Here is a 27,097-nt window from a genome sequence, read left to right as displayed (position 1 = left end):
ACTGGTTCCACAATGCATACAATAAAATGGTCATCCTCATCATTCTTATCAGCAACTGCATACACAGTGTAATTGTTGTCAGTTAGACCTTTATTTGAATTAGTTTGAGAATTTCCATCAATTTACAACTCAACATTAGAGTTCATGGAACCTTCAGGTACTTGATTGGGGTCAAAGGTCACAGACTGCACCAGTTGGCAGTGGTCCGAGCGGCTAGCGCTTTGTCCGACTGAACACTGAGCGTGCCGAGCATACAAACCAAAGTGAAAGGCCCTTCTCGCGTCACCCGAAAACCACCAGGCAAGCGCAAAAGAGATTTTTCCTTCTCAAGTTAAATAGAATGAGCACAGCCTTTCATCATCCTCATCATGGCTGAAGAGAAAGGGTCAACAATAAATTCAAGGAAAACAAACTGCCACAGGGATGAAAGCAAAGCAGAGGACGAGTTGCGGAGTCATTCAAGTCGTAAAAACGTTGCAATCAACTTAGACAGGGCCCAAATTCTTGGCAGCCCCAATTAAGACCCACCTGCATAGCAACTAAGCTCTTCTTTTCAGACAGACATCTGGTCCGAGCCAACGCTTAGTCACATTCAGCGGCTTCACAAAAGCAACAAGCAAAACAAAACGTGTTAGCCGACAACCATGTGCAAAAAAACAATCAGCACTAACTTGCCGTCGGTGGACTAGCGTCTACGTCGCCACCATGTTTGGGTCTCCTTTGGAACACGTGTTCGTTGGCATCGTTTTGGCTTCAACGGCTGACACAGAAGAAGGAAGGGAACGTTCCTTCACACACGATACTGAGGCACCGAGACGATTGCGTTTTGCTTTTCTTCCGCACGCACGCAGACGATGAGTATGGCTGTTTCCTGCTTGTATGGGTGTGCCCTCATGGTCTTGTGTGTTACTGTTGTTGTCTGTGTAGGTGATGCACCCCCATCCTTTTGGGGCTCCGGTGAGGTCGCGGAAGCACAGCTGCCGCAAAGGCGGGCTCAAAGTCCAAGAGCCGCGGTGAAATGACGGACAAGTCGCGTACTAGGCTGTTCGGCTCCTCGGCATCATTATCCTGATCCCGTTGGGCGCCCAGGGCCACTCCGTCTTGGTCCGTATTTATGAGGAGTCGCTGGCCGCCGCCGTACGGACCCCTGGTGTAGGAACGGGGCTCAACATCAGTGTCCGTGTCGAGGCTGGAGGCGTGGCTTGCAGTGGAGCCTTCCTCGCCATCCGAGTACGCCACCCTGGAGGAGCCCCCGCCCACCATTGCTGAGGGTGCCATCTTGTCCACAAACATCCGTTGCCAGTTGGCCAGAAGGTCCTCGGAAGAACTGGCAGAGCTGGCCCCCACGCTCGGCGCCTGCGGAGGTGTGTGAGTTCAAGGGGGGTTTGTATACACACATATTTGGGCGTGACAATTTTTCGATTTTAGTCTCAATTCCATTCAACCCAAGTGGTATCTGTATCTGAAATTTTTTTTGCGGTCTACATTAGGGGTGTAAATCGCGGGTTTTGTCACGATACGATATATCGATACAAAGAACTATGATACGATATTTGCCGATATCTTAAAGCCTGCTGCGATTCATTCACGATATATCACGATATAGTGCTCTACGATCGATTTTTTTTTTTTTAAATAAAAAATATAGAACAATATCCTGATTTATAACAATTCATACGCAAAATCAACAAGGTACTGCAAACTCTTTATTTAGGAAATTACAAGAGTATTGTCGTATACAAAGTGCTTATTTTAACACTGAACTTTGATTTCGTGTTTTTTCTTTAAATGTGCGGCGAGATTTGTGGTCCCTGAATATTTGACCACCGCGTGGCAGGATTTACAAACTGCACGTGTCTTGTCCGTTGAGCCATCTTTTCTTTGGAATCCAAAGTGCTTCCAAACGAATGACTTGAAGCCTAAAGGGGAGCAAATTTCCTCGTCTTTTTGGCCACTAGCCATAGCACCAGCCCAGGAGCCGCGTACTAGTTGTCGACTCCCCTTTCACGTGCCTCCTCTGCTCACAACACAACACGCCGCCGCGCCACTGCTCCCGGAAAGAGGAAGCAAGCAACAATGAACTGGATTTCAAAATAAAGTCGCGTCTAATGTCCGAGGTCAAACACGGCGATATAAATCGATGTTTACGTTTAGCATCGATGCCAATAAATCGTAGAGCATCATATCGATTAATCGATGTGTATCAATGAATCGTTACACCCCTAGTCTACATATGTTTGGTGTGCACTGACCTGTGGCGGGCTGCTGAAGGGGCTGGACTGGCTGGAGGGCGTGTCGGCAGCGATGGCGCCGTGATGCTGCGGTTCGCTGCGCGAGGGTGCGGGGCTGGGGGGCACCAAAGGCTGCTCGCTGTGCAGGCTGAGTGAGATGGCCTGGCGCGTGGCGTACGTGCAGTTGGGAAGCGGACTGTTCTTGGGAATCTTCACCTTGTCATCTGAGGAGAACTCGATGACCTTCCGCCCGGGGTTAAGCGGGTTGGGTGGCGGTGGGTACGGATTCAGCTTGTCGAAAGAGGGTGCGGCACCTGCCTCCTGGCCCGCGTCCAGCACGCTTTGGCACGAACCGTCGAGCACAGTGTCGTTTTCGGTGCCTGGTCCTTCCGCCGTCATGTCCACGTGCACAAAGACGTCCTCAGCGGTCGGCCAGCCGCGGCTGCTGGACTGCGCCGAGTTGAGGAGCAGCGGTTCGGGTTTTTCCAGGACGCGAGCGATCACCGAAGTGGGAACCACATCGGACGGTGTGAGACTCAACGTGTCCGGGTCCTGGCCGCAGGGGCCGAGGCTCGGCTCGGGCAGGCTGCTGCTCTTCATGTGTTTCTTCAACATGTCCTGAAGTTCGCACGGCAGCTGTGCCACAGCAAAGCTGGCTCGGTGAGGCCCCGTGCTTACAGCGCGCGCACGAACACACACACATGTACCTTGACTTTCAAGTGCCCCAGTTTGCAGCTTTTGGAGTTAATTTGCTTGCTACATTCTGTGAGTTCTAGTTCATATGAAGCGCAAGATTCAGTAAAGTGGGACAAAACTGCAGCAAATAAGGCTGCGCTGCCCTTGCACAGGCAAGGAGAGCGTTCTAAACAACCCAGCGAGCGACCTGCCTTCCAACAAAGGAAATAGGGCGAATTCCAAATGGTCCTATTGCAGTGGGAGCTCCCAATGTCACACACTCGGCCACGCTCCCATTCCCTACCCAAAACGCGTGTGGGCGTCTTGTGAAATTCCTAAGTCAAGGTACCACTGCGTACTCATGCAGACACGTCAAATTACTTACATCAGCAAACTTGTGGTTCCTGAAATGTGACTTGTTGCATTTGAGCAGCTGCACGGCAAGGTTGCAGTCCAGCCGGTAACGTTCCTGATGCACACAAACACACACACAAAGATACCAGCTGCTTGAGGTGACCTTGGTGGGTGACCTTGCCATGCTAACGCTGAGCAAACGTGCAAATAGTCGAAAGCCTCAAAAATAGAGAAGGGCAAAACTGGCTGGGTGGTGATGGCATCAAGCCATTCACCTATTTGGGAGGGGCGTTTTTAAATTAGTATCGCTGGTTGCTGATTGGATTCAAGAATGGTTGAGAACGACTTCAGATTCCAGAGCTGGAAATGGACGAAGTCACTTTTGAACAAAAACGCACAGGTTCACTCACGTTGAGCTCCTCTAGACGGTCGATGGTGTTCTTGGCCTCTAACAGCTTGTTGGTGAGCTCCACCATCTCGCCATCCATCGTCTTCTTGTCTCGCTCCAGCGTCCGCAGCTGCGGGACACACAAGGGCAGCGCGTTAGGCAGCGGCCCATCAAGAGAGACATTTGCAAATGAGGAAGGGTGGATAAGGAGGAGAGCTACAAACATTGAGCAGGGTCACAATGAGGAAGAGAAAAGGAAGGCTTAGATGAGGAAAATGAACCCAACTGCATGGACCCAGGTCTGACCGACGGCAGCCTGATGAGGATGACCACAATTCCATTCGGAGCAGCGTGAAAGGCAGGTGGCAAAAAGGATTGTCGTATTTCTGACACAAATTGCAACTTGATTGGTCAAATCAGTGCAATCATCTCAGAAAATGACAGCCTACCATTGAAACATTTCGTAACGAACTTTTCTTTTTCTTCAGCAATATTGCTCAACGCCGCAACTGGCCCGCGCCCAATGTTGGCATGCGACTAGGGGTGTAACGATTCATCGATACACATCGATTAATCGATATAATGCTCTACGATTTATTGGCATCGATGCTAAACGTAAACATTAGGGGTGTAACGATACATCGATACACATCGATTAATCGATATAATGCTCTACGATTTATTGGCATTGATGCTAAAGGTAAACATCGATTCATATCGCCGTGTTTGACCTCGGACATTAGACGCGACTTTATTTTGAAATCCAGTTCATTGTTGCTTGCTTCCTCTTTCCGGGAGCACTGCGCCCGGCGTTGTTGTGTTGTGAGCAGAGCACGCACGTGAAAGGGGAGTCGACAACTAGTACGCGGCTCCTGGGCTGGTGCTATGGCTAGTGTCCAAAAAGACGAGGAAATTTGCTCCCCTTTAGGCTTCAAGTCATTTGTTTGGAAGCACTTTGGATTGCAAAGAAAAGATGGCTCAACGGACAAGACACATGCAGTTTGTAAATCCTGCCATGCGGTGATCAAATATTCAGGGACCACAAATCTCGCCGCACATTTAAAGAAAAAACACGACATCAAAGTTCAGTGTTAAAGTAAGCAATTTGTATACTACAATACTCTTGTAATTTATTTCCTAAATAAAGAGTTTGCAGTACCTTGTTGATTTTGCGTATGAATTGTTATAAATCAGGATATTGTTCTGTATTTTTTATTTAAAAAAAAAAAAAAAAAATCGATCGTAGAGCACTATATCGCAATATATCGTGAATGAATCCCAGCAGGCTTTAAGATATCGGCAAATATCGTATCGTAGTTCTTTGTATCGATATTATATCGTATCGTGACAAAACCCGCGATTTACACCCCTAGTAGACATTGATTTATATCGCTGTGTTTACCTCTGACATTAGACGCGACTTTATTTTGAAATCCAGTTCATTGTTGCTTGCTTCCTCTTTCCGGGAGCAGTGCGCGGCGTTGTTGTGTTGTGAGCAGAGCAGGCACGTGAAAGGGGAGTCGACAACTAGTACGCGGCTCCTGGGCTGGTCCTATGGCTAGTGTCCAAAAAGACGAGGAAATTTGCTCTCCTTTAGGCTTCAAGTCATTCGTTTGGAAGCACTCTGGATTCCAAAGAAAAGATGGCTCAACGGACAAGACACGTGCAGTTTGTAAATCCTGCCATGCGGTGATCAAATATTCAGGGACCACAAATCTCGCCGCACATTTAAAGAAAAAACACGACATCAAAGTTCAGTGTTAAAGTAAGCACTTTGTATACTACAATACTCTTGTAATTTGCTAAATAAAGAAATTGCAGTACCTTGTTGATTTTGCGTATGAATTGCTATAAATCAGGATATCGTTCTATATTTTTTATTTAAAAAAAAATATATATCGATCGTAGAGCACTATATCGTGATATATCGTGAATGAATCGCAGCAGGCTTTAAGATATCGGCAAATATCGTATCGTAGTTCTTTGTATCGATATAATATCGTATCGTGACAAAACCCGCGATTTACACCCCTACATGCGACCAAACTGATGGTGCCGCTGAGGAAGTCAAGCTTTTCTTTGGGCAGCGGCGCACTCATCTTTCACGTACGTACCCTCGTCATCTTTCACGTACGAGAGAAGCGTATCGAATGGCACGAACGGGCCTCCGTGAGTCACTCGGTTAACTGTAGTTGTCACCAATTTTCGACATGTGGAGGAAAGAGCGTTTCTCGGTCGGTTTTCTAAAAGGTGTCGGGGGCCACAGTAGCAAAGAGCCGACACAATTTCTGGGGCTGCTCTGGCAGTTCAGCTCCTTTTGCTTGCCATGCCCACTTGCCATCTTTTGCATTGGGAACCCAAAATGTTGTCAACTCTGGTCACCGGCAGCTACGCATAGTACGATGGTGGCTGTTGCTACGGAGACGGACGGAGAGGGCCACAACATGGGTAGACCAAGTCAATCAATGTCATCTGAAGTAACGTCAACAAACAATGCTTCTCAAGTGAAGGCTGCCACATCATAAGACAAACAAACGAGGGCCCATTTTGAGTTGCTCCGGGCTGAAATGGTTACCAAAGCATGAAGCTTCTCTTCCAAGTCCTGATTGGCCCTCTGAGACGCCGTGTAGCTGTTCTGCAGTCTGCGGAGGAAAAAAGAAAAGACCATCGTGCTGTCACTCCAATCGCCAGGATTCACGCTTTACCTCCCCAAAACAAAACCCGGGTTGCCGTGACAACTGCATGCCGGCTGAGCTAACACACACAAGTACAAGGACTGCAGCGCAAACAGGCGTGCCGGACCACTGAAATTAGGGGTGTAACGATTCATCGATACACATCGATCAATCGATATAATGCTCTACGATTTATTGGCATCGATGCTAAACGTAAATATCGATTTATATCCCCGTGTTTGACCTCGGACATTAGACGCAACTTTATTTTGAAATCCAGTTCATTGTTGCTTGCTTCCTCTTTCCGGGAGCAGTGGCGCGGCGGCGTGTTGTGTTGTGAGCAGAGCAGGCACGTGAAAGGGGAGTCGACAACTAGTACGCGGCTCCTGGGCTGGTGCTATGCTAGTGTCCAAAAAGACGAGGAAATTTGCTCCCCTTTAGGCTTCAAGTCATTCGTTTGGAAGCACTTTGGATTCCAAAGAAAAGATGGCTCAACGGACAAGACACGCGCAGTTTGTAAATCCTGCCATGCGGTGATCAAATATTCAGGGACCACAAATCTCGCCGCACATTTAAAGAAAAAACACGACATCAATGTTCAGTGTTAAAATAAGCACTTTGTATACTACAATACTCTTGTAATTTCCTAAATAAAGAGTTTGCAGTACCTTGTTGACTTTGCGTAGGAATTGTTATAAATCAGGATATTGTTCTATATTTTTTATCTAAAAAAAATAAAAATCGATCGTAGAGCACTATATCGTGATATATCGCGAATGAATTGCAGCAGGCTTTAAGATATCGGCAAATATCGTATCGTAGTTCTTTGTATCGATATATCGTATCGTGACAAAACCCGCGATTTACACCCCTAACTGAAATACAAATAGCGTTGTTCCCTCTCAAGACTATCTCGTTTGTCTTGAAAGGAAACAGAATATAGACACACGCACAACTCGAGTTTGAAGTCTTCTTCACATTTGACGTTTGCAATTTCTTTGTTTTCAGAAGCGCTGCTCCAATAATAGCGTTGAAGCGCAGAGGAGGCTTCACAGAAAAGTGCTCTAGGCGAGGCATTTTCAGCTATGGCAAGCGGCGAAAGGTGTTTACTTGGCGGTCAATGCAAACAAACAAAAGATCTCACCGGCGAAACTTGTCACTCATCTTGTCAAGGTCGTCTCTGCTGCGGCTTAGCTCCGCCTCCATGTAATGGCGACTCCCATCAAACTCCGCCTCTGCAGACTCCAGCTTGTGGGCGGAGAGAGACAGGCTTCGGCAGAGGTCCTCATTCTGCTGCTGAAGGATTCTGCCCGACAACAAATCATCATTGTGGAGGCGGCAAGCAATCCTGTATAAATCGGCCGCAGGCTCCTTTCGGCTGTCTTGACTTGTCCACGTCTAACTTGCCGCATTTGAAAACAGCAACTTCTGACTCCTCACTTAGTCACGAGCGGAAATGAGCTCTTATCCAGGGCAAATGTCGTCACGAGGTTTACAGTACCCCGGCGGTCCCTGAAGGTTCGAAAAAAAACATCCAACCAAATCCCTGCCTTTCAAGTAACTTAATATTTCCAAGTACAGTGGTACCTCTACTTAGGAACTCAATGGTTCTGCGATCAGATTTGTGAGTAGAAACCAGGGCTGTGGACTCGGTCGGATTTTTGCACCGAGTCCGAGTCCGGCCTCTTGACCACCGAGTCCGAGTCCGGCTGTCCATTTTTTCTGTTAATTCATGTGACTGCTTAGTCTTTATTCAAGGCTAAATTAGATCAAAATCTAAATAATTGCAACAGTTTTGTGATGGCTTTGTCTTTATTAAACATATAAACGAATACAATAAACAGATACTTTCAAGTTTCAACTCAACGACTTGAGTTTGTTCTTAGGAACAAAATCGCCTCAACCAAGTCAGCCTTCATTGCGCCGCGCTGATCAGACATGATAAACTTGAGCCCGGAAAACAGGCGCTCTACGCTGACTTGGCTGATTGGCATTGCTGTTAGTGTCCGAGTCGCTGCCTTGAGGCCGGACGGATAACGATCAGCTGTAACAAATGGGCTCTCTTTCATTCGACCAAGTGCCAACGTTGCCCCAATTCCTTCATCTATGTCGGTTGGCGAGGTGGCGGCCGACAAACGCCGGCGGCGCTCAATGCTGTCAAGTTCTTTTTCAAACTCATCCTCCTGTAAACATTAGCCTAAGTGCAACGCAACGTGGCCGCATTGATCGTAAGCAGGGCTGTGGACAGTATTCCTACGCGCATTCTCAGCAGCATGATGAAAATAAAATTGAACGTAATTTTTTTATTGTCGGACTCGGTGGACTCGGTCAAAATCAGCACAGAGTCCGAGTCCGGCAAAAATGACCGAGTCCGACCGAGTCCGTGTCCCCGAGTCAGAGTCCACAGCCCTAGTAGAAACGTTTGTAAGCAGAAGCAATGCTTGCAATAGGAATCAATGTAAAAGCAAATAATACGTGCTGGACTATCCAAAACTGTCACTCTTTATGCCCTAAAACACACAGAAAACCAAAAGAACAATTTTATTTTTGGTTTTTCAAACCTTTATAACAAAAACGAAATGTCACTTTATTCTTGACCTCCTAACTTTGCTTAGGCAATATTTTCTACACTTGCTAAAAAGTACCCCAGAGAAGACAGAAAAAGTCAGGCTAATAACTTATTGCTTCAGTTCAGAAGTCGAAAATTGGTTTGTAAGTAGATACAAAAAAAAAAAAATCGCGAGGCTCCGGTTCGTATCTTAAAAGGTTCGTAATTATCGGTGTTCGTAAGAAGAGGGACTACTGTAGAAGAAGAAATGGAGGAGCAAAATGTGCAAGGCATAGATGTTGGAAGGACCTTCATCATAGGTACAAGGCGAAAGGGGCTCATTGGGAACCTGACTTGAAAGGCAGAACACTTGATTGGCGTGTTTGGGATCTTTACTCATTACGAATATTCACTAATTATAAATGACCGCAGCCAAGCGGGGGTGGCAGGGGGGCAAGGGGCTTCTATGCACGGGTGCGTGTCATTCTCAGGGATTTGGAGTGGGAGCAGGATTGCCTCCTTGCACATTATGTGCTAGTGATCAGCGCTGCGGTGTAGGGGTGTAACGATACATCGATACACATCGATTAATCGATATAATGCTCTACGATTTATTGGCATCGATGCTAAACGTAAACATCGATTTATATTGCCGTGTTTGACCTCGGACATTAGACGCGACTTTATTTTGAAATCCAGTTCATTGCTTGCTTCCTCTTTCCGGGAGCAGTGCGCGACGTGTTGTGTTGTGAGCAGAGCAGGCACGTGAAAGGGGAGCCGACAACTACGCGGCTCCTGTGCTGGTGCTATGGCTAGTGTCCAAAAAGACGAGGAAATTTGCTCCCCTTTAGGCTTCAAGTCATTCGTTTGGAAGCACTTTGGATTCCAAAGAAAAGATGGCTCAACGGACAAGACACGTGCAGTTTGTAAATCCTGCCATGCGGTGATCAAATATTCAGGGACCACAAATCTCGCCGCACATTTAAAGAAAAAACACGACATCAAAGTTTAGTGTTAAAATAAGCACTTTGTATACTACAATACTCTTTTAATTTCCTAAATAAAGAAATTGCAGTACCTTGTTGATTTTGCGTATGAATTGTTATAAATCAGGTTATTGTTCTATATTTTTTATTAAAAAAAATAATAATCGATCGTAGAGCACTATATCGCGATATATCGTGAATGAATCGCAGCAGGCTTTAAGATATCGGCAAATATCGTATCGTAGTTCTTTGTAGCGATATTATATCGTATCGTGACAAAACCCGCGATTTACACCCCTACTGCGGTGGCTTTCAAATGTCAAGGCGTTGCCGTTAGGCTTCCTTTGGGGTCCTCTATGTAAGGCCCAGTCACAAGAGGCAGTTTAGGATGAAACTTATCTGCGCGATGAAGGCGAGGTGACATCAACGAGCAGAATGGCAAGGTCATCTCACCTGATCCGGTCCGAGTCCGACAAAAGATCCTGAAAGACCACACAGACAAAAAAGACCGCAGAATCAATCAGATGAACAGCATGCTGAAAAACGCAACAGGAGGAGACGAGGGTGTCAGGGTTTTCCAAACTATCTTGATCGTATGATTATGTTGGAATGTGTTAGAAAAATGTATATATATGTTATCATGCGTTCTCTAATCAATGCCTTACCGCAATATTACTGCAATATATGCTTGCTGTTTGGCCTTGCTGTTTTTATGATGTACCACAGAAAAGCAAAGTTATGGCTGGGTCAGACAGGACGCAGCTGGCAACTCAGTGGCAACTCAGCAAAAAGAAGACATCTACCGAGACAGTTCCTTTCTAATAAAGACCACTTTGTTAGACAACATGCCTCATTGCTGTTTTGCACCCCAGATGAACCTCCAAGTGACCATTAAAGTCAGGGTTTTCCAAACTATCATGATCGTAAGATTATGTTGGTGCGTATCCAGTAATAAATAACCTAGCTTGTCTCATCCTACACAAGGTCGTAAAACATCCCTTGCTATGTTTTGACTAGAGATCAAGGGCTTCCTCTTCTCAACTCAAACTCCTTTTCTAACATGTTCTTACCAGTATGTAACACCTGGTGATTTTTAGCTTACGAGGCAAACCCCACGTGCTTTCTTTAGGGGCTTTGTCTTACGATTGTGGGTAGGGCAAATCCAAATAAAAAGAGCGGGAGTGCATACAGATATTTAGTGTAGTGAGATTGTTGTAAGCTATCTGTACTGCACTCCTCGCGAGAAAAGACTTAATATTCTGTCTCACTTGTGGTTTGTTTGCTGTTGCTCTTCTCTTAACAGTTATTCAGTCAGCGAATTAAACCTGACAGAATGTAACCTGCAATAAATAACCTAGCTTGTCCCATCTTACACAACGTCGTAAAACACCCCTTGCTATGTTTTGACTAGGAGGTCAAGGGCTTTCTCTATCCAGTCCACTCTCACCCCCACCCTGTTTCTCTTAATAAAAATGCTCTTGCAAGACGCCAGAGTCAGACCGCATTCGATCATCGCTGTACGCACAGCGACGAATGGACTCTGCAGGTGTGCAGGTGTCTAAAAGGGCAAACTGTCTCCCGTGTGGTTCTTGCAAAATAAGTTAGAGTGAGCACCACTCTAACATTTTGGTGCCGTGACCCGGATCCCTCATACCCGCCATCTGGCTGACGGAGGAGGACGTGCTGCATTGTCGACAAGCCAGCGTTCATTAGGAGGACCTGGAAAAGAAAGTCCTGGGAAGAGAATTCTTCTCTGGGCCAGCATCTTAGGTCTGCCTTTGTCTGACAGAGGTGGATTGACGGGATCCGGCAGTGCAACGAACCAGGGGACAAGTTAAAGCCCTAAAGTTGTGTGATTATGTTGTTGTGAAACGCGTAACAAGTTAAAGGTGCACGAGAGATACGGCTTTGGTTTATCCGAGCTATGAGATACGGCTTTGGTTTGTCCGAGCTATGAGATACGGCATTGGTTTGTCCGAGCTACGAGATACGGCTTTGGTTTGTCCGAGCTATGAGATATACGGCTTTGGTTTGTCCAGCTATGAGATCTGGCTTGGGTTAGAGTCCCAGTGGAAGGAACGTGCTAAGAAACACATAGCTTCTTTTTTGTTAATCAAAGAAGAGCGTAGAATCTACGCTAGATTCTGGATGAAGATACAACGGTCTTCTTCCAAAGTTCCCAAAGGGGCAGAGGACGAGTTTGAGACCAACAAGGCCGCAGGCTGACATTCAATACAAACTCCACATCAAATTGGACTATTGGAACTGTGGGATACGGGGACACTTGGCAAGAGTGTGTCGTCGTGTAAAACAAAACCAATCAAAGGGCGGAGAAAGAGGCAGAGGAAAAGTCACATTTTCAGCATGACAAGCTTCCTCCCCTTTGACCGCTCATGCTAATACAGAGAAAGAAAGAATAGATGCCCATATGACAGTAAAACATGTCATTGTCAGATTATTAGAACATTTTTTGGATTATTGGAGCTCCTGTCCATACAAGGGAGTATGACAATGCTGTTTGTATGCCCAATGACAAATGACCAGAGATCAAATTGTGTGCACACAAATCAAGTGGAAAATAAATGCAACTTGCTTCTAGAAGATAAATAAAAAATTAGAATGTGCTGTCCTCGTGTGCGTGGGAGGGACCAGCTCATGATCGACTGGAGGAAATGGCCAGCCTGTGACGAATCATTGGTGCTAGGATCTACCTTTCACGCACGAGAGCTGTGCATGTGTTAAAATGATGAAGATTGGCTAAACTGTTAGTGTAAAGAAATTTGCTAGACTGTGGTCTATCCAATTTCTACCGCAGAAAAGAAACAATTTGGAAAGATAAAAATGAGCGGAAACAAGAGAAGTCTGTTTGCGAGCAGAAATTGATCCACACTAGTGCATGTTAAGTGCCGAGCCCTCATGAGAAATTCGAAGAAAAAAAACGACAGAACATGCTTTCAGGAATTGGAAAAAGCAAAATTGTTAATTTAATACATTGCAATACTACATTTAATAGGAATAATTGATTGATGGTGGTACAAAATTATACAAACTTTTATATGCGAGCTAAACCTGAGAGATTGAGTTCTTCAAATTTAAAAACAAAGAAAAAATTCAGATTAATTTGCCAGTAGTTTTCTTGAGTTGAGTTTTTTTCAATTGGTGGATCGTTCTATCAGGAACCCCGAGTTGAAAATTGTATATGAATGTTGTGTGGTGAGCTCCTTTTTGGAGACTGTGTGTGAGATGCAAATGAGCATTGATGAATGATTGCCTGAATGAAAGTGAAATACAGGTTGAATGGTTGAAGTTGTTGGCGAATACTATGGAAAATTAGTAGAGCGACTTTGATGAGTGATTTTGAGTAAGTTAAATGCTAAAAAGAAAAACGTAGCTTTTGGATTGATAACTAGAGAAAAAAATGGAGAACCAGTAACAGGTGCAGAAGATGTGTGAACTGAGAAATTGAGAAGCGTTTTGGAAAAAAAGTCAAATTAAATGATGATAGAATCATATGTAGTAAAGAACACATTCTCCCAAAAAGTTTGTCAAGGTGTGAGGCTTGGCAATTTGTCAAGGTGTGAGGCATGGGCGTTGCCAAGCCTCAGAAGGAGGGAGTGAGTAGGACAGATAGTGGAAGATAGTAATAATTAGGGGTGTAACGATACATCGATACACATCGATTAATCGATATAATGCTCTACGATTTATTGGCATCGATGCTAAAGGTAAACATCGATTTATATCGCCGTGTTTGACCTCGGACATTAGACGCGACTTTATTTTGAAATCCAGTTCATTGTTGCTTGCTTCCTCTTTCCGGAAGCATGGAGCAGTGCGCGGCGTTGTGTTGTGAGCAGAGCACGCACGTGAAAGGGGAGGCGACAACTAGTACGCGGCTCCTGGGCTGGTGCTATGGCTAGTGTCCAAAAAGACGAGGAAATTTGCTCCCCTTTAGGCTTCAAGTCATTCGTTTGGAAGCACTTTGGATTCCAAAGAAAAGATGGCTCAACCGACAAGACACGTGCAGTTTGTAAATCCTGCCATGCGGTGATCAAATATTCAGGGAGCACAAATCTCGCCGCACATTTAAAGAAAAAAGACGACATCAAAGTTCAGTGTTAAAGTAAGCAATTTGTATACTACAATACTCTTGTAATTTCCTAAATAAAGAGTTTGCAGTACCTTGTTGATTTTGCGTATGAATTGTTATAAATCAGGATATTGTTCTCTATTTTTTATTAAAAAAAAAAAAAAAAAAAACGATCGTAGAGCACTATATCGCGATATATCGTGAATGAATCGCAGCAGGCTTTAAGATATCGGCAAATATCGTATCGTCGTTCTTTATATCGATATTATATCGTATCGTGACAAAACCCGCGATTTACACCCCTAGTAATAATACAGCACTTTACGACATATGGATTTTCTAATACATTTGGTGTCCTACTGTGGTAAATTTTTATTCTGCTATCAAGCAATGTATATCTCACTAGTAAGCCTAAGTGTGACCGGGTCATGTTTCGGGTCAGGTTCGTGCGGAATTGTTTGGGTTTCCATGAATGTAGACTCATTGGCACGAGACGAGACACATCTGGTTTCCATTAACAACTGACAAGATATGCACCGTGTAGAATTGGGGAGGCTGACTGTGGGGTCATAGATCATCCAATAGCCCCGTGTGCACGCACCCGAGCGAGGAAAGGGGGGCTAACTCATAAATAATGAGATATTGGGAGTAATCTGTTGGTCCTTTCTTTAAGACCCTAGAAAGACAGTTAAAAGAAAACAACATTATTGATTTGGACAATTGCAGGCTAACAGGAGCATGAGAAAGAAGCGCTAAGAAGCGGGATCCAATTTGATCAAGGAGATTGGAAATTCACAGCACCATATTCCAAGTCACATTTTTGAGCAAGCATGACACAGGTAATAACATTTGAGAGGTCAAGACATAGATCAGGGCTAGATGTGGAACGCAGACCTCGATGAGTTAATTTTGAATAATGATACGGAAGACAACGTGCTGTTCCATTAAATTGGAACTATAGACGAAACGTAGCTCGAAAATAGGATGAGTTGCAGGATTTACAATATAAAGACGAGATCGCTGTTACTAAGAGAATTTGAAGTTTGGTAAACAAATTGATGGCAGCAGCTACATTTGGTTACAAGTTTGATGTCCCAGTCTGTCACTCTCAGTGCCAGGATCCCTGAAACTCAATCCCAAGACTCCGCCTGCAGTTGTGGACGACTACAAAACGGTGCCTGGCTTTGAGGTACTTTTGACCTTTGGCAAGGACAAAGAAATACTGTTGTGCTTGGAGGGGGCAAGTACACCCCGGAGGAAAGAAGACATCCTCGGGGATGAGAAAAGACAGTGAGAAGCGGAGGAACTCACAATGATGAAAATGGACTCATTTGAACAATGGACTCATTCGAGAGTGATGGATGGGTTGGCTCTGAAGCAACAACAAAAGAACACCAACTTGAGAGGGTGAGGTGCGGCAAAAGATATGGACTTGAAATGTCCGACGACCAAATCGCACTCCTTGCTGTGGCGTTACTACACTTGGAGGAGCTTGGGTCAAAGTGGAAGGGAGCTTCATTGTGCACTGAGTTTGACAGAACTGAGGAGACTTGATAAAAAATCGAATAATGCGTAGAGCTACAGAGAAAAGCATCATAATCGGAGACTGAACAGATTTGGATAGAACAAATAGGCTAAAACGGTAGGAAACAAGAGCGACATCTGATATTTTGGCTTGTCAGGCTTAAGAAGTAGAGGTCGAGTTATATAAATTTTAGAATAGGACATTTGGACTAAAGTGAATTCAGTCAAGAAGAAGCTAGGTTGCTCAATGTACCTACTCAATAAAATAGTAAGTTCGTTGCGCCACAGTGGAGGTTGGGTGGTCAGAAAGTTGGATACGTTCAATTTTTGACTTTCACACAATCATGCATAGGAGTCGCACAAGGCGACAGTTAACAAGACAATGACTGCAATAGGGCTCACTTACGACTGCACCGACATGGAAAAGTAGAAGCAAGGGAGTTGAGTAAGGGATTATATGCTAAACAGTCCGCTATACAGTTACCAATAGGAGGTTCTATCAAAATAAACTACGTGAGAGATGTATAGAATCCCTTTGTCTGTGTGTTCTGTGTTCGTACGTAATCTCTGTAAAGTTGTGTCAGGCTGTTGTCGTTCGTTTGAGCTTTGTGTGCGCGCGCTCGGTGTGTGTGCGTTTATGTGCACAACCTGTGTGGGTGCGAACGTGTTAGGAGGAAGACGGCATGGATAAGGGAATCTTTAAAACAGGAGGCAATAAATGGGAAAGCCCCTGTTATAAATGGTCTTTGGTTAGGAGGAATCATTAGGAAGTGCTCAAACTCTTCCCGCAAACACTCCTGTCTGCCTAGTTCAAAAGGGCATTACAATTTACTACAGAGTTGCAAAGGACAGACGAAGAACATTCCTTGGCAGATAGCATGAACAGAGCACTCATGTGTCAAATGCAAATTTACTGCCGCCTGATCTTTCTTCCCCACAGGTCAACAACCGCTCCAAGCCAGGAGACTGAAACAAACGACATAAAGGTCGTCAAAAAGAACAAACTGGGTCAGCCATGGTGGATCCTCTGCTGCGTTGTGGTTGGAGCGTGCTATGGTCTATGGACACATCTGAACAGACCAAGTGACAATGTTGACCGTGGAAAACGATGGTCACACGATGAGAACTTTGAGGACTGGTCATGGGACCCCAGAAACCCATACGAAACCAACACTTGGTACCGGTATGTAAAGGTCACTGTGAGAGCACACACAGGAGGGATGTTATGTGTGTGTTCGAAACTCCCTTTACTCCACACAAGTTCACTTAGAGGCCAGAGCAATGAATGTCACTGAAGCGGAATGTATGGCATCCATGGGAGGAGGTGGATATCAACACCGTGCTGTCACAGTCAGTGACGCTACCCTTACCGCCCTGGATTTGCAGAAATGAATCTGTGATCGAACTCTTCTGGATTAATCCCAATGTGACTGTTGGAGGACAACAGATGCCACAAGTGGCCTAAACAAATGGGCTACCTGGAATGGACTACACGGGTTTCATCCAAGAAAACAAAACCCACGAATGCATTAACGACAACTGCTCTCCAGGAGGAAACTGGATGGGAGCTTTGGACATCACCGCTGAGTGCCAGGATGGGAGAGCCATTTCAAGGCGTAAGGGCTCTCCTATCAATATGGCTACACCGTCGGACTTCATTCAGAACGGATTGTGGCTTTGTGGTCACAAGGTTTATCCGATGCCGCCCGCCAACTGGACACGAGTGTGTGCACCAGTGTTGGTGACAGACCACACCTACAGAATACCACATCATCGGCTAACGAAAGCACACAACTCTTCTGGACGTCAACACAAGGCGGTTGCAACCTTTGACCCTCATGACCCTGTCTGGGGTGTGAATGTTCAAGATGACCATAAAGTATGGTCCGTTGGAGACAAAGTTGTTCACGCGCTTTTTCCTTGGATCGGAGTTGGAAAACAATCACTCTTCATTGAGACACTGAACTATCGTTTTCAATCTCTCATGGCAAGTCAATGATGGATAAAAAGAGAGATTCGGGCTATTAGACTGATGGTCTTGCAAAACAGGATGGTTCTGGACTTGTTGATGGCAGCACAAGGTGGTGTGTGCCACATCATTGGGACTTCCTGTTGCACATACATACCGGGAGAAAATGACACGCACATCAACGACACCATGAATTCACTGAAGAACTTGCTGCAGGCCATGTCAAAAAACAAGATCCCACATCAATGGGATTTCTTTTCATGACTATTCTCTGGCAACTGGTGGCAACTGCTGTTGAAATTTGAGACTCCTGTGCTTGTTGTGCTGGTGGTGTTGTGCTTGTTTACGACCTGTGTTATCCCATGTTTGAAGTCTGCTGTGACGAGCGTTGTGTCTTCTACCGTAGCACAAGTACATATACAACTTCTTAGACGTGACGGGTGTGATAACTATAATGAAACGTGGATTGCGTAGATGCTGTTCTGCTGAGCATGTTTTACAGAAACTTGATGGTTTGACCATCGAAAATGCTTCGCATGTGATGGATACAATGATGTACTGTTTCTGTGTTTTTCTTATTTTATTGATAGCATTCTGGTCGCCTAAGGCAGAGGAACCGTGTGAGACTTTTCCTGCACTAAATCGTGTCGCAGGTTTTTAAATCACACACTAAGTTTAACTGGAGTATTGAGGAAAAACCTCATCTTCACTGGAAATTACCGTTTTTTTCCGTGTATAATGCGCCCCCATGTATAATACGCACCCTAAAAATGGCATGTTGATGCTGGAAAAAAGCCTGTACCCATGTATAATACGCACCCAATTTTTTTTTTTTTAAATTAAATTGTCGCCCCTCCCTTCCTGTGTCACCTCAATCAATGTAACGTGTTTTGTATTTAAGTCCTGTCTGCCCCTCGCTCACCGTCGGATCATTGCATGTGTTACTGTCATGATGTCTGTTTGGTTTCTGTTCCTGTCTTTGGTAATGTATTTTTGTTTTGTCAGTCCTGTTGTTGGTTTTGTTGTACCATGATTTTCTTAAAAAAATTAAAAAAAAAATTAAAAAAAAAAAAATTCTTTTTTTTAAATTTAAAAAAATTGTACCCATGTATAATGCGCACCCCAGATTTTAGGACAATAAATTAGTTAAATTTTGCGCATTAAACACGAAAAAAAACGGTAATGCTATCATTGTTTGTTGTTTTTGTCATGTATCACCCTACACCAGGGGTCACCAAACTACGGCCCGCGGGCCGGATACGGCCCGCGGGACCGTTTAATCCGGCCCGCCAACCCTGAATAAATTGTATTATTAAACTTTTTTTTTTTTTTTTTGCTCATTTTGCCTGCAATGACTGCGTTTCCCCAGTAGATGGGGAAGCGCTCGCCTGCGCATTTACTACCGGAAGCCGTGTCAGAAAGCTCGGTGCACACTCACAAGTGCGTGTACGGACATGGCGCACTCGCGCTCTATTTGTATCAGTCCCGAATTTAGAGCGTGGGCTGTGACGACAGCATTCTTGTAATTTGCGCGCTGAGCTTTCAGATGCAGTTTTGCGCTAAAGCCACCCACAAACCTTCCCCTGGAATCCTTCCGTTAAAATGTCGCCCAAGTAAAGCAGGGTGAACACAGTGCCGAGCGTTTAAAAGAGTTGCCAATTTGGCTCGACGTACGCGACGTGACGTTCAGCCACATGAACGTCAACATCTACCCGTCACAGATCGAGGTAAACGGACCAACACCTCGGATCTCGCCTAAGAATTGCCACAACAAATTTTACTCCAGACTATGACGCACTATCAAACTTTAACAAAAAAGACAGCAGTGTCTACAAGCCTACTGGAACCTACAAAAGGATTATAAGGAAGGAACACAAGAACTTTAAGAGACTGCTCAAATGTGTCAGAGAGGTTCTGCTCTGACAACTGAGCTGAACTTTTATCTGTTAAGATTGTGCATGGCACAACAGAAAGTTAATGTTCCATGGTTTTTTTTCTATGAAGAACCCAGAGAGAGTTATTTAGTTATTTATTTCCTGTTTTTTCTGTGAAGAACTCAGAGAGGGTTTAGTTATTATTTATTTCATTAATAGTGTTATTATTTGTTTCCTGACTTTTTTTCTGTAAAGAACCCGGAAAGGGTTATTAAATAACCGTTATTTGGTTATGTGTGGCTTTCTGGAAAACAATAATTTTTTTAAGCTCCCCTACGATCGTCACACTTTTTCTGTTACAAACTGCCACCGGCCCGCCATCAGAGAAGGGAAAGGTTATGTGGCCCTCACAGGAAAAAGTTTGGGGACCCCTGCCCTACACGATCCCCAACACATCCGCTGTCATCTGTTTTTTAATCGATCTTTTTTATTAGTGTTTTTATTATTTTTACTATTCTTCTTTGTTTTCTTGCTTGTGTTTGTTGATTAGGGTGATAATCATATGATTAAACAGGAGGGGTACGTCAGGGTTTTCCAAACTATCTTGATCGTATGATTATGTTGGAATGTAACCTGTAATAAATAACCAAGCTTGTCCCATCCTACACAACGTCGTAAAACACCGCTTGTTATGTTTTGACTAGAGGTCAAGGGCTTTCTCTATCCAGTCCACTCTCACCCACACCCTGTTTCTCTTAATAAAAATGATGCTCTTGCAAGAGGCCAGAGTCAGACCTCATTCGATCATCGCTGTACGCACAGCGACGAATGGACTCTCCACCTGCAGGTGTCTAAAAACTTTGCGTTTTCAGCGGCTTATAATCAGGAACGATTTACGTATATGTGAAATTATTAACACACTTTTACTTGATCATTACTTACTTACTATATTATAGTTGATCACTTCACGTTATTTTCACTATAAACCACATGAGACCGCACTATGTCTGTGGAATAATTGGAGCCGCCACTGAAAATGAGTCTGACCTCAGCGCCGCATGTACTTCCGGAGTCAGTAGCGGCGTTGTTTACAAGTGACACGGAGGGCGAAGATTTCAATGGATTTAATGATTTGGAGTGACGCGGATGATTCGATAAAATTATTATTTAGGTTATAGTCATTTGATGTATAGTTATATAGGTCTGGAATAATTGGAACTGCAACTGACAATGAGTCCGACGTCAACCCGTCATGTACTTCCGGTGTCAACAGCGGCGTTTTTTTTTTTTTTTTTAAGTGACACAGAGAACGAAGATTTCGATGGATTTAATGATTTGGAGTGACACGGATGGTTTGATAAAATTGTTGTTTATGTTATTATTTGATATATAGTTTGTATAGTTATATAGGGGGTGGCTTGGTAACGCACTGGTTAACATGACCGCATTATGGTTAGGAGGGTGCGGGTTCGATTCCACCTTCGGCCCTCCCTGTGTGGAGTTTGCATGTTCTCCCCGGGCCCGCATGGGTTTTCTCCGGGCACGCCGGTTTCTTCCCAGATCCCCAAAACATGCTTGGTAGGCCGATTGAGCACTCCAAATTGTCCCTAAGTGTGAGTGCGAACGGTTGTTTGACTCTGTGTGCCCTAAGATTGGCTGACAACTAGTTCAGGGTATGCCCCGCCGACTGCCCGATGACTGCTGGGATACGCTTCAGCACGCTCGCGACGCCCATGGGGACAAGCGGTACAGATAATGGATAGATGAATGAATGGATGGATGGATAGTTATATAGGCCTGTGGAATAAATGGAACCGCAACTGTCGATGAGTCTGACGTCAGCGCCGCATGTACTTCCGGAGTCAGCAGCGGCGTTTTTTTCTTTTTTAAAGTGAAACAGAGGACGAAGATTTCGATGGATTTAATGATTTGGAGTGACACGGATGGTTCAATAAAATTGGTATTTATGTTTTAGTTATTTGATCTATACATAGTTTATCTATAGTTATATAGGACTGTGGAATAATCGGAACCGCAACTGACAAGTCTGACCTCAGCGCTGCATGTACTTCCGGATTCAGCAGCGGCGTTGTTTAGAAGTGACACAAAGGACGAAGCTTTTGATGGATTTGATGATTTGGAGTGATACGAATGGTTCGATAAACTGACTTGGGACTTTTACTTTTATTTATACATGATGCACTTTAGCAAACTTCCAGCTTGCACTGCATATTTATTGGACCAGCATTGTGTTTATATTTTGCATTGTCAATTCTGTTGTTCTGTTTGTCTTCCTCTTTTTAAAAGTCATGAGCTGTGTGAGAACTGACAACTGATTTTCCCCAGAAGCAAGCTGGAAGTTTGCACTCCATATTTATTGGACCAGCAGTGGTTTTACATTTTGCATTGTCAATTCTGTTGTTCTTCCTCTTTTTAAACATCATGAGCTGTTTGACAACTGACAACTGATTTTCCCCAGAGGGGACAATAAAGGTTTCAATCAATCAATTTATAATATAGTTGTTTGAATAACTCAATATGTTACGTCAGGCATGTTTTCAGTTTTTCGTTTGTTTATGTAATGTTCGCATACCATAAAGTCCCCCCAAAAATGTGACTCGTACTCCGGTGCAACTTATATATGTTTTTCTCTTCTTTATATTGCAATTTATGGCTGGTGCGACTTGTACGCCGGAGCGACTTATAGTCGGAAAAATACGGTATTTAGTTCTTCAAGTTCACACGCTTCTTTTGATACTCAGTTGCTTGGAAAACAAATGAATGACTGAAAAAAGTAGATTTTTGATTTGAAAAGATAATTTTAGAGCTATAATGAAAAATTCCCCTCTGCGTTTCCAAATAATCCTTGGAGCTCAGTTGTCTGTCTAACCCTACCCCACCCCCTCGGAGCCAGGCCTGGAGGTGGGGCTTGTTGGCGAGCGCCTGGCAGGTAGGGCTGCACCCACGGGGTCCGGCCAGGCCCAGCCCGAAAGGACACCAGCTGTGGGCTCAGGCTCTGTGACCTGGGCGGCAGCCAAAGGTGGGGACCTTGGCGCTCCGATCCCCACCCACAGAAAGGTTGGAAAATGTCAGGTGACAGTCCTTGCTGCTTGGGCTGCTCTGTCGTTGGGACGGTGGGGGGGGGGGGGTACAACGGCTTGAATTTGGGGATGAGAACAAGGGATGATATAAAGTTAAAGTTAGAAGTTAAAGTCCCAATGATCGTCACACACATCTGGGTGTGGTGAAATTTGTCCTCTGCATTTGACCCATCCCCGTGTGATTTTGATCCATCCCCTGGGGGAGAGGGGAGCAGTGAGCAGCAGCGGTGCAGCGGTCGGGAATCATTTGGTGATCTAACCCCCCAATTCTAACCCTTAATGCTGAGTGCCAAGCAGGAAGGCAATGGGTCCCATTTTTATAGTCTTTGGTATGACCCGGCCGGGGTTTGAACCCACAACCTTCCAGTCTCAGGACGGACACTCTACCACTAGGACACTGAGCTGGATATGCAGGGCTCGAAGCTTATTTTTTGCCCAAGTTGCCCTCGGGCAAGTTAGAGAAAATGTTACTTGCCCGAAACAAAATTTTACTTGCCCGAATTTTTTTGGAGTGGATTTTTACTTGCCCGACACATTTTTGCAATAAAAAAGACAACACTATAAGTTTTGCCTTCATATGCCTTCGTATCCGCCAACCGGAAACAAGCTCTGCTGGTGCGCAGGCGCAGAAGAGCCAGGGACGGGTAAGGGAGCATGGATTTAATTACGAAGCGCTTTGCCGTTATCAATGTATTGCAGACTTACACGAGAAACTAACCGCTCCCTAGAAAACAAAATGTCGGACCAGAAGCGGCAGATGTTGCGAGAAATTATGCACAAAATCGTCTTTTTACAGCTTGAAAACATGGTATTATGGCAGGGCAAGTTCGGGCAAGTGAGGAAAAATTCTACTTGCCCGTCTGCCATCGCTACTTGCCCCGGGCAATCGGGCAATCGTTAGTTTCGAGCCCTGATATGTCTCTGTACTTAAAGCTGGTAACCCTAACCCCCACCTACCTTCACATGTGAGACAACATCCTGTTTTGCTCGTGGACGTCCACCTGTGTCTCCTTGATTTACCTTGGACTTTACATGCCCTGCCCTCTCGGCGCGTTTGAGCGCTGCCGACCACGTGTCCCAACGCCGCATGCGCTCGGCGCATGCGCCGTCGGGCAAGCACTTCCCGCCAAGGCGGGGGCCAGTCCTTTGACGAGAAGCCTTCCTGCCGAGCTGTGTGAGGTGGGCCGGGGTTATGACGCGACAGGTGATTTCATCCAGAAAGGTGGAAAAGCGGACCTTCTCTTCCAGGAGCCGCATCCTCCACGCCAAGCGTGGCAAGAACGAGCCGGAGGAACTGCGCACAGACTGCTTCCTGTCCAGAGAGGGTGTGGGCAGATAGCGGGCGCCCCACTTTGCGCCAGCGTCCAACAGCTCCGCCGACGTGGACTTCCTGATGATGTGGCAGGTGCGTGCCACGGCTGGGCATTCCGCTTTCTTCAATATGCCCTTGGGGGCGACGGCAGCTCTTCTGTGGTCCTGTCGCTTCGCGACGACACCCCGGCGGCAGTCTTGGCACCAGCGGGCGCGGAAATACTCTCTCGGCGGGTCGTCGATGGCAAATTCCAAGCTGGACAGTCCGGACACGGAGTCGCTTTCGGACCGAGCATGGGTGACGCGACGCTGCCATTTATAGCCCGCGGCAAGTGGCTGAAGGGGAGGCGGAGGTGTGTTGAGGGTTTGTTGCTTTACCTGGCTGCCATCTGGCGCTTGTGTCTGAGGGGCCAGCGTAGGCATAGGTGCGGCGGCATGCCGCACTTCACGATGCTGCGGCGGAGCTTTGCGGTACGGCTTCCTGGATGGCGGCGCGCTGGTCATCCTGGGCCTGGGTCCTTTCCTATAGGCGATGTCAGAAAAGACGCGTCAAAAGAAAGGATGGCAAGTGTCTGCAAAGTACCAGCGTGACTGGCCGCCGCTTGCCCGCCTCAAATGCAAGCAACCGAGTTTACTCGCTCGTTTGCGCTCCGGGTCTAATCTTGTCACAGCTTATCAGCATCTGATGTGCCTGTGCCTCCGTGTGTGCGCGCCTCAGGCTGCACATTGATCTTAGCAAGTTTCCAGAACAGGAAGTGGAGCCGCATTCATCGGAAAGATTAGCTTTGGCAAATGCTGACTCTCATTCCAAACCAGCTTGCGCTTTGACATGCAAAATAAAATTCAATCTCACGCTTGGCACATACGCTGCCACTTTTTGTGTCCCTCGCTTAGAATGGCGGAGAAAAGGCACAGGCTGCCTGGCCGGAGCGTGTTTTCACGTGCTACAAGTGCGCTCAATTGCTCATGTGGTCTACGAGTGAACAACGAGAGGACAACTGCGCACATTAGTAGCACAAGCAGGGTACTGAAGTGTGCACTGGTTGTGACTTGAGCACTGGCTCTTTTATTGCGTCTTGAGGTTCTGTTATCTCAGAGTCAGCTTGCACCACCTGTTTTGTTTTTTTTTATGTGCGACCCTAAGTGCCCAGAGAGGCGCCTCGAAAGCATCATTGTGACCTGCCTGCCGCCAGCCCTACGAACGACAGGTTAACAGCGGAGCACACATGTCCTCTGAGTGGTAAGCAGCAAACAACACCACTGACACTTAGATCATCCTGGACTTCAGTAGGTCCATAACAGATCTGCCATCAATGGCAACGCAGAATTAAATCCCTCACCTTCCCGGGCAACGCCATCTCTGCCGACCTGTCCTGGTTGGCCGACAACAAGGATGTCCTCAAGATGACGCAGCAGCGTCTGCACTCCTGGAGAGTGCTCAGGAAAAACATACACCGCAAACTGCTGCTAACCCATCCTCTATCAAGAGCATCAGGTACCACTGCACTGAAGCAAAGCGCAAGAAGCTCCAGAGAGTGGTCAAGAATATCATGGGATGATCCTTCCCCTCCAACAGCAGAGCGCAGTCCATCATCCTGCCCACAGCTGCTTTTGCTTTCTGGCAGACGTTACAGGTGCATCAAATCCAGGACAAACAGATTCAGGGACAATTTCTTCCCAAAAGCCATTACCAGGGCTGGCCATTTTTTCTGTTAATTCATGTGACTGCTTAGTCTTTATTCAAGGCTAATTTAGATCAAAATCTAAATAATTACAACAGTTTTGTGATAGCTTTGTCTTTATTAAACATATAAACGAATACAATATACAGATACTTTCAAGTTTTAATCATTATTTACACCATTATAGCTCAGACATTTATCTAAACACAAATAATTAGCGACGACCCCACAACTATCGAAACTAGGGGTGTAACGATTCATCGATACACATCAATTAATCGATATAATGCTCTACAATTTATTGGCATCGATGCTAAACGTAAACATCGATTTATATCGGCGTGTTTGACCTCGGACATTAGACGCGACTTTATTTTGAAATCCAGTTCATTGTTGCTTGCTTCCTCTTTGCGGGAGCAGTGCGCGGCGTTGTTGTGTTGTGAGCAGAGCAGGCACGTGAAAGGGGAGTCGACAACTAGTACGCGGCTCCTGGGCTGGTGCTATGGCTAGTGTCTAAAAAGACGAGGAAATTTGCTCCCCTTTAGGCTTTGAGTCATTCGTTTGGAAGCACTTTGGATTCCAAAGAAAAGATGGCTCAACGGACAAGACACGTGCAGTTTGTAAATCCTGCCATCCGATGATCAAATATTCAGGGACCACAAATCTCGCTGCACATTTAAAGGAAAAACACGACATCAAAGTTCAGTGTTAAAATAAGCACTTTGTATACTACAATACTCTTGTAATTTCCTAAATACAGAGTTTGCAGTACCTTGTTGATTTTGAGTATGAATTGTTATAAATCAGGATATTGTTCTATATTTTTTATTTAAAGAAAATATATATCGATCGTAGAGCACTATATCGTGATGTATTGTGAATGAATTACAGCAGGCTTTAAGATATCGGCAAATATCGTATCGTGCTTCTTTGTATCGATATGATATCGTGACAAAACTCGCGATTTACACCCGTAATCAAAACACATCAATGATATAAACTGGGTGACAATCGTCCTTGACATTGGTACATAATGTAAACATTAGCCTAAGTGCAACTCAACGTGGCCGCATTGATCGTAACTTGGGGAGGAGAGGTTCATAAATGGGTCTGCCGTTCTGCATAACGCGTGCACTGTCGTGGCAACACACGAGTACCAACAAGATTGTCTCGGCCTACAAAGTTTGAGCGCCCCCTTCACCTTCTCCCTCACCGCGCACGCACACGCGCGCACGCGATGAACCGAGCCTTAACTGACTGGGCCGCGTAAATCCGAGGCGGTCTGACCTGAGCGCAGTGCCAAGCCAAGCCTTAACCAAAGGGTGCCCGCATCTAGCGAAGCCACCGCGATCGGGCAAGCTGCGCTCACATGCGATCCAACGTACCTCGGCGTCAGAGTTGTCGGCAGGCAGGCCGGTGTTGTGCTTGATTTGGCCCGCCGGTCGGCCAAGCGGAGAGGAAAGTTTCGCCGGAGCTGCGTTCTTCAGCACGGCACTGTACGTCCCGGAGCGACCCGAAGGGGGGGCGAGCGCCGATACTCGGCCGCAGAAGTGGTGGCGAATCAGGGCGGGGGGAGGAGGAAGAGCCGCTAGCTTCGAGCGACCGTCAAAAATCACTCAGAGAAAGTTAGCAAGCTGAGCTGTCGCCATCTTTACCCGCGGGGCATGGTGGGTAATCCTCCCCATAATC

The 27,097-nt window shown here is 45.6% G+C and overlaps 1 protein-coding gene across 5 annotated transcripts; it reads right to left on the bottom strand.

Annotated features, from left to right (window-relative positions):
• Positions 1-69: 69 nt before the first annotated feature.
• On the bottom strand, positions 70-27,097 carry tjap1 (tight junction associated protein 1 (peripheral)). 5 transcript variants are annotated; one of them, XM_061285108.1, is made up of 11 exons: positions 26,794-27,095; positions 24,105-24,249; positions 23,652-24,020; positions 23,373-23,585; positions 10,311-10,339; positions 7,468-7,629; positions 6,224-6,290; positions 3,671-3,778; positions 3,292-3,375; positions 2,253-2,867; positions 70-1,356 (listed from the first exon to the last, which is right to left on the bottom strand). In XM_061285108.1, the coding sequence occupies exons 2-11, from the start codon at positions 24,228-24,230 to the stop codon at positions 907-909; spliced, it is 2,223 nt and encodes a 740-aa protein (XP_061141092.1). In that variant the 5' UTR covers positions 24,231-24,249; positions 26,794-27,095; the 3' UTR covers positions 70-906. The 5 variants fall into 5 exon arrangements, with proteins under 5 accessions (XP_061141092.1, XP_061141091.1, XP_061141094.1 ...); XM_061285107.1 differs by having other exon boundaries at positions 23,373-24,020; XM_061285110.1 differs by having other exon boundaries at positions 23,373-23,982.

Source organism: Syngnathus typhle, linkage group LG8 (genome assembly GCF_033458585.1).
Source record: "Syngnathus typhle isolate RoL2023-S1 ecotype Sweden linkage group LG8, RoL_Styp_1.0, whole genome shotgun sequence".
NCBI lineage: Eukaryota > Metazoa > Chordata > Actinopteri > Syngnathiformes > Syngnathidae > Syngnathus > Syngnathus typhle.
The sequence above is the reverse complement of the archived record's forward strand: the minus strand, read 5'-3'. Positions and strand labels throughout refer to the sequence as shown.

Bases quoted from the DNA above. Each gene is read 5' to 3' on its own strand.
- tjap1 (XM_061285107.1), bottom strand. From the start codon at position 24,230: ATGACCAGCGCGCCGCCATCCAGGAAGCCGTACCGCAAAGCTCCGCCG. The intron at 10,340-23,372 runs GTAGGTGGGGGT...GTGGTCTTTCAG, and splicing joins ATGTTGTCTCACATGTGAAG to GATCTTTTGTCGGACTCGGA. The intron at 7,630-10,310 runs GTGAGATGACCT...GTTGTCGGGCAG, and splicing joins TCGGACTCGGACCGGATCAG to AATCCTTCAGCAGCAGAATG.